General features: G+C 53.7%; 4 protein-coding genes and 1 non-coding gene across 5 annotated transcripts in view; all 5 read left to right on the forward strand.

Moving 5' to 3' along the window:
• The window catches only part of VDBG_09543 (predicted protein), a gene marked incomplete at both ends in the record, with an annotated part of 940 nt that extends 591 nt beyond the window's left edge, over window positions 1–349 (forward strand). The window contains one exon of the mRNA XM_003000302.1: window positions 117–349. Coding sequence (XP_003000348.1) covers window positions 117–349 — 233 coding nt within the window. The remainder of the gene's footprint in view (window positions 1–116) is intronic.
• Window positions 350–3,035: 2,686 nt separating this feature from the next.
• On the forward strand, window positions 3,036–4,060 carry VDBG_09544 (conserved hypothetical protein; the record flags this gene model as incomplete). Its single annotated transcript, XM_003000303.1, has 4 exons — window positions 3,036–3,162; window positions 3,221–3,461; window positions 3,540–3,811; window positions 3,873–4,060. The coding sequence occupies 4 exons, from the start codon at window positions 3,036–3,038 to the stop codon at window positions 4,058–4,060; spliced, it is 828 nt and encodes a 275-aa protein (XP_003000349.1).
• Window positions 4,061–4,262: 202 nt separating this feature from the next.
• On the forward strand, window positions 4,263–4,334 carry VDBG_15206. Its single transcript has one exon. It is a non-coding gene; the product is annotated as a tRNA-Asp (tRNA).
• A 315-nt stretch (window positions 4,335–4,649) lies between these two features.
• Window positions 4,650–5,644, forward strand: VDBG_09545 (conserved hypothetical protein; the record flags this gene model as incomplete). Its single annotated transcript, XM_003000304.1, has 3 exons — window positions 4,650–4,793; window positions 4,888–5,271; window positions 5,294–5,644. The coding sequence occupies 3 exons, from the start codon at window positions 4,650–4,652 to the stop codon at window positions 5,642–5,644; spliced, it is 879 nt and encodes a 292-aa protein (XP_003000350.1).
• A 123-nt stretch (window positions 5,645–5,767) lies between these two features.
• On the forward strand, window positions 5,768–6,511 carry VDBG_09546 (dolichyl-phosphate mannosyltransferase polypeptide 3; the record flags this gene model as incomplete). Its single annotated transcript, XM_003000305.1, has 3 exons — window positions 5,768–5,943; window positions 6,002–6,070; window positions 6,137–6,511. 3 exons carry the CDS (start codon window positions 5,896–5,898, stop codon window positions 6,296–6,298), a joined length of 279 nt encoding a protein of 92 aa, XP_003000351.1.
• Window positions 6,512–6,769: the final 258 nt, after the last annotated feature.

The raw sequence follows: 6,769 nt of genomic DNA on the forward strand, positions 1-6,769 counted from the left end.
CCATGAGAGACTCTCGACAAGCGCGCGATCGTCACAGCGAAGAAGTTCCGCAAAGAAGCTGGCCATCTCGAGAGGGAGCGCACAATGCCCAGTGCTTCCTCAACGCGTCTACAAAGGCGGCCTCCGGAAGCGCGACGCCTCGGGCAAGGCCTCAAATATTGGTCATGGCAAGAACAAGAGCAGGGCTGCTGTTGCTGCTGCCGCTGCCGCCAGCGTCCGCACTGCCGCTGGAGAGTCTGATGGTGAGAGAGCTCATTCGGAGCGTGCTCATCCCCGCGTTGACATCAAGCAGGAGCACGAGAGTGACCTTCGGGACGAGATGCTTCTTCCTTCCATCGAGATTGATTGATTGAGGCACACTTGGATTCTAGGGAAGAGGCGTGCATAAGGGAGCTGCTGAAATTGGTTAATTGGAAGTTAGGCATAGAGGAGTTTGCTCGCAGCTCGGGCAAATGCCCTAATGAGCAGACAAATTGGACGAAAATGCTCCAATTGGAAATTTAGACGAAGTGCTGATATTCGTCCCTTATATTCTTTCCAGATCCTAAACTTGCGACGATATGTCCACTGCAGGTAGCGTCAGCGTCCGGTGCTCGCCCCGCTGCACGCGTCCAGTGCCGCTCCGTGTGGGTCCGGCAGTCATCCCGCCCTGTGGATCCGGCCCCCGTCCGGTCATGGGTCCAGGACTCGTTGTAGGCGTGAATGATGCTGCTCACTGGTCATAGACTTGACATTGCATCGTTCAGAGCAAGAACTAAGGGTTGATATTTTCTCTGAGATTATGCATGAGATTTGTATCAAGCAGCGTATATTCTACTTACACAACTTACACAAATCAGGAATAAGCATAAACTACCATGCTTGTAAGAGCCTGGGGCCTGAGGCTCTGCAGTGCTCAAGCCCAAGACCAAGTACCGTTATGCATCAGTAAATCCACGATGAACTGGTTGCAAGTCGAGTCAACTGTTGAAGATATCCATCATGGCCCAAGAAGCAGGATGTAGATTGCTTACCTCTTGGCAACCAACGCAACACAAGTTGCTCAAAATGCCGATCATTAGTCCAATCACAATCACTACCCATGGGTCGCTCGAATAGCCATGTCATAATACACTTCAGCAGCCAGAGCCATGGACGGGAGGCGGAAGAAGAATTGACTTGAAGAGCCCTTGATTTGCCAGGGATTTCACTCTCAGAAATGCAAATTACACAGAATTATTAGTCAAAGCGGTATATAAGACTCGACGTACTGCGCTTGGTCGATTAAAGCATACGAGCCGGGAACTCGAGCGAAACCCGGAAAGATCCGTAGTGACCGAGATGCGTGACGGACCACGGTTGTTCTTGTGAATCTCAGAGCTCACTAACCCTACTCCAACACATCTCGGGGGCTCCGGCTTGTTGCATGTGAACTGTAGAGTCAGCTCTACACTTTTGAAGTCGTGGTCCCCGTAAGGATGAAGTATATGGCATTGTCCAGAATGACTCTGGCGCCTCCAGCAGCCCAGTCACTCAAACATCGGTTCGAGCCCTTTATGATATGCTAGAGCGGGGAGTCTCATCTTTTCATGATTGCCGCTCTGTGCTACAGTTAGGGCTTTCGGGTCTTCGTAAACCCCGAAATCAGCTTACATGTCGATCAGTCCGTTTCACCAATACTGATCTGCAGAACAGCTGGGCGGGGCGAGAGCACCAGAGTCGAGCAGGCAAGAAGCGGTGATCATGTCTTGCGCTGTCATATCATGTGTTAAAGCGTATCGACCTTTTTGACCTTGCAATGTCGGTACCCAATTATGTCTGCCCATCCTGATAACACGAGAATCGTAAGCCTAAGTGGCGCAGTGATCGGACTCTGACGATGGCCTATACCAGGAGCTTCCTAAGTTCGAGAGAGTTCCAGCACTGCCTCGTTCATACGTGAGTAATGTGTACCACTAGTGTTGTCTCCTGGCCGCAGCAATGGCATATGAGTCGGGGTACGTCCTGTGTTATCAGGTCATCAAAGCAAGCACCAAGTGAAGGAAGTCAACAGGGCTGGATGTTGCGGTACATAAGGCGGATAGACAGAGCTCTTTGTCATGCGCATTGTCAATTCAAGCAAGCAATACAAGGATTTCGTGATATTTTCAGGTCGTGGACTGCGCTTCCGACTCAGCATGACTGAGTACACGGAGAACATTGTCCGGTAAATCCGGTTGTGTGGCCAAGATGAAGCCAAATCCTGATGAGTCGAGCCTCGATCAACATCCACGAAGTGTATGTCCAATGACCAGGATGCTGTTGGTCAGTGTCATGGACTACTTGGAACATCATACAAGGATGCATGCCCCGAAGTTACAACTTAACGAGAAATCCGAAAGGCTCCGATAGAATGTTGTGAGCCCCTGAACGAGTGTAACCGCACTGACATCTCCATTGTTAGCCCCAGCCCAATTGTTTGACATGCGACAGGCACAGCAAACTAATGGACCACTCCTCGGACCATCGCGAGCGCTCTCGGGTTCTTCTCCATAAAAAGCCGAGTAAGACACCATTCAAGACCTGCCCGAGAAACGCGAAGAACGGCCGTGCATACCGAAACCGAGAACGAGCCAGGACGCTCTGTGGTGGGAGGAGGGACCTTCACTGCGGTGGGACAGCCCTGCAGGGGCGCGTAATCACGTCGATGGTAATTGGGAGCGTAATTCCCCGATGTGCCGCCATGACGCGGGATCTGCGATCTTGCAGATCGACGCCTCTGCTGAGTGCCGGTGGTTGGACTCCACTTCTGGGCATTGCTGGTCAAGTGTGACATTGCTTTTGGAGCATTGATGTCTTCAGAACGCGAGGCTTTCGGGTGCGATTGTAGAAGCATGATAGAACAAGATGTCATAGCAACGGATGGCGTACGCGAGCAACTGAGAGCAGGGCCAGAGAGTTGCCGTCTGTGAAGAGGACCTTAAATATCGATGTTCCCCATAAACATGATGCCTCCATGTTGGTTGTCTGGCGTCTTTCTCTGGACATTTTCTTACTACCGAATTCAAATCGCCAATATGAAGTTTACTATCTTCTCTTCGTCCCTCGCCGTGGCAATGGTTCATGCATACCCTCCCTCCTACATGGCCAGCCTGTCAAAACGAGCAGAGCCAGGTGTATGGGAGCCCGCCGGCCCTGATGATTGTAAGAAAGCCCGATTCCGATTCTTGAAACTTGCGAAGATAACATTGACAATTCTCAGTCAGAGGCCCATGCCCGATGATGAACACTCTAGCGAACCACAACTTCCTCCCCCACGACGACCGCACATTACAAAAGAGAATGCCATCTTCGCGCTCGGCGAAGGTATCGGCTTCGACCGTGACCTTGCAACCCTCATGTGGGAGCAGGCCATACATATCAACCCCAACACCAAACGCCACCTTCTTCACACTGGACCAACTTAACGTGCACAATATCCTCGAGCACGACGGCAGTCTGACGTAAGTGATCAGATTCAACGAAGCTGGGAGGATCGAGACAGACCTTGTGATCCGTGATAGCTAACCCCTCCGATTCAGTCGCACAGATGATTTTCTCGGCAGCAACCACATCTTCAACCAGACCGTGTTTGACGAGACGCGAAGCTACTGGACAGGCGACGTCATTGATGCCACGATGCTCGCCAACAGCAAGATTGCCCGCCAGGTGACCTCGCGCGCCACCAACCCGACGTACACGTTCACCTCCACCATGGAGCAGTTCAGCATCGGCGAGGTCGCGGCGCCCATTATTGGGCTTGGCGACATGGAGGCTGCCACTGTCAGCCGCGCGTTCGTCGAGTACTGGATCCGTGAGTTTTGCCCGGTGCTGTCTACGATGTGCAAAGATCCGGGCTGACTTCCTTGTGACAGAGAACGAGAGGCTGCCTTCCGAACTGGGGTGGGTTAAGAAGCAGGTACCTGTCACGCTGCAGAACATTCTGGCTGTCAATGAGATCATCACCAATGCGACGAGCTTAATCACGACTGGGGAGCCGGTGCCTGGCCCGCCGCGTCCTGTTGATGGGTATCGTCCAAACTTGCACGCGGGTACCTTCTGAAAGAACAAAACCTTGTACAGGCAGAGCCGACAGATTATGAAATCAGGTATTTTATAGCACTGCGGAGCGTTTTCCTACGATTGCTTTTGAGATGGATCGTGAATAGTGGCAGGAAACGGGGGGAATACAGAGAATGCTTTATTATTTTGAATATATTGGAGTGTAGGGAGCCAGCTTTCACAATTCGGAGATCAATCCAGTGTTCCGATTAGTCTAGTGGTTAGGATATCGGCTTGTCACGCCGGGGACCGGGGTTCAATTCCCCGATCGGAAGAAATCATTTTGTCGGTTTTGTCAGATTTGACCGCGATCTCACCCTGACTAGCAAGGTAGTAATTGCGACTGTTTGAATGCTATGCGGCCATTCCATGGAAAGGTTGCATCGTTTCATGGTTGCCGTCGCCGTATGACTGTTTGTTCTTGAAGGTGGTGTGGCTTAGATGCGGCACGGCAGGCTTGGTACTGGACAACCTGACCTGCTTACGGCTTCGGTACAAAAAGCGCGTCTCCTACCAACTTTGTATCGCTGGTAATTCAAAGTGAATCGCTCATTCGAACAGGCTTGTGAGAGTTTCCCGACCGTAGCATCATGGCGCCGGCGTGGCAGGACTCGAATGCCCGAATTTGCTACCTCCGTACCATCTGGCAAGACGCAGGCAACACGAATACCGTGTCAGATGCCAACAGCGACGCCAAAGAAAAAGCCAGTGTAACGGACAACCTCGAGTGCTGGGTATTCCAAGACAAACCATCAGCGAAGATCACGAGGGGCAAGCCAGAACCCCGCGCTTGTCGACAACATTATATCCTTGGCCTCGACACAACAGCGACAGGATTGCCATAGACTGGCTGATCCAGGGCTCGGCAGTCGATGTCGAAGACTCCCAAGTTTTGAACGCCGTGACTTTACGGTCTTTGTTTCCCGAGAACAAGCCGCGACAACGCAGAACACAGAGCTCCTGCAACGCTTGAAGGTCGAGCAGGTTGAAGTGCAGGTCCTGACGACTCATGATTTGGCCACCAGCCAAGCAGAATACCCATCATCCTTACCCTGTGACGCCTTCATGCTGCTCAAGTCAGACTACGCGCTGCACATCTGGTCCGGCGGTCGTGTCAACTACGAAGGGGACAACGTGAGGTTCTGCGGATGGCGAGACTCGCTGCGGCTCGGGGCGCCGGAGGAAACCAGAAGATTACCCAAGCCGCTTCTGGTACGACTACCGCCACGACAAGATGGGCCACACGAGGAGAGGGTGCTGCTGGGCGGGTAAGTGCAACTACTGGCGGCGCGACCACGATGAGAAGTGGCGCAACTACAAATGCCCCTGCTGCGGTGGGCGGTGCAAGCGGACCAAAGGGTGTCAGAAGACGGGCGAGTACTGGGTCGAGGAGAAGAAGCTGCCGGAGTGGTTGCTCGAGGCGGAAGAGGAGAATGGGACCGTGCCGCCCGAGTTTGCGAGGGAGTGGATGAATATGTCGGCGGCGGACACGATTGACAAGTACGAGTTGCGGAAGGGCATTGGTACGGCGGGAAGATGGCGATGGAGGTCGATTGATACGTTTGCTGGAGATGCAGGCGACTGATGGTGCGAGTTCGAGGCACATCTGCCGATGTGCTAGAGATGCCAGGGGGGGCTGCCTTAGTCAGCAGGAGCTGGCTGGAGCACGCCCGAGATGCCAGCGTCGCGACTCCTTTTTTCCGCTGATACGCGATACGGCTCCAACTGACGACGGAACATCGACGACCCACGACATTCATTTGACAACCCATCCGTGAAGCTTCAGCCTCGAGATTCCGCATCAGGACGTTAGGCATCACCGCAAAACTGCCCACCATGACGCGCGCCCAGCAGACCATCTCCCTCGCTCTCCTCGTTGGCTCCGTACGACCTGCCCCTCCATCCAACATGCCGCTTCCTCTCAACTGACGTCTACCCCCAGCTCTACCTTGCGCTCTTCCTTGAGCTTGTGCCTCTTCCCTCCATCGTCCAGGAGCAGGTTGTCCCGGTCGTATGTCTTCCGCTCGCACTCCGCCTCGACATGTCGAACTATCGCTAACAGCAACCCCCCTGGCAGCTTCCCTTCTGGTTCGTCGTCTCCTTCGGCGCCTACCTCCTCGCCCGCCTGGGCTTCAACGTCATGACCTTCAACGACGTCCCCGAGGCCCACAAGGAGCTCATGGCCGAGATTGATCTCGCCAAGGTGGACCTGCGCGCTCTGGGTGTGGATGTCGACTAAGGGAAGCAAAGGAGAAGGAGAACACGGGGAGGCAGCAAAAGAAGCAGGCACGGTCAGGCTCATACGGAGAGAGTCCATGTTGAAAGTAATGGTAAAAAGAAATGGTACCAGCAGCGGAGCTGCTCTGGCGCCGCCTACGGGTTGGTCTAGAGTTTCTGTTGCTCCCGAGGTCGCTTGACACCTTGCAATCTCGCCATCTTCAATCACTTGCTCGCTTGCCTTCTGCCTTGACGGCACCGTCATTCGGGCATTGTAATACACTGCAGTATTTCCAACCACTTGCCAGGCCTGATTTCGTTCGTCTACAATCGTTTACTCCACATTTCCCTTTCCAAGGCCGCCTTTAGTCTACCAGAGCAGCCCTGGTCGCCATGCCTGATGAGGGGGGCAGGCGGGAGGGCAACTGGAGTTCGCAGCACTTGCATTGAGGACCCAAGGCCTCCAGTGGCTGTGACGTCGAGCCCAGCGTCA

This window comes from Verticillium alfalfae, genomic scaffold (assembly GCF_000150825.1).
Source record: "Verticillium alfalfae VaMs.102 supercont1.15 genomic scaffold, whole genome shotgun sequence".
Taxonomy (NCBI): Eukaryota; Fungi; Ascomycota; class Sordariomycetes; order Glomerellales; family Plectosphaerellaceae; genus Verticillium; species Verticillium alfalfae.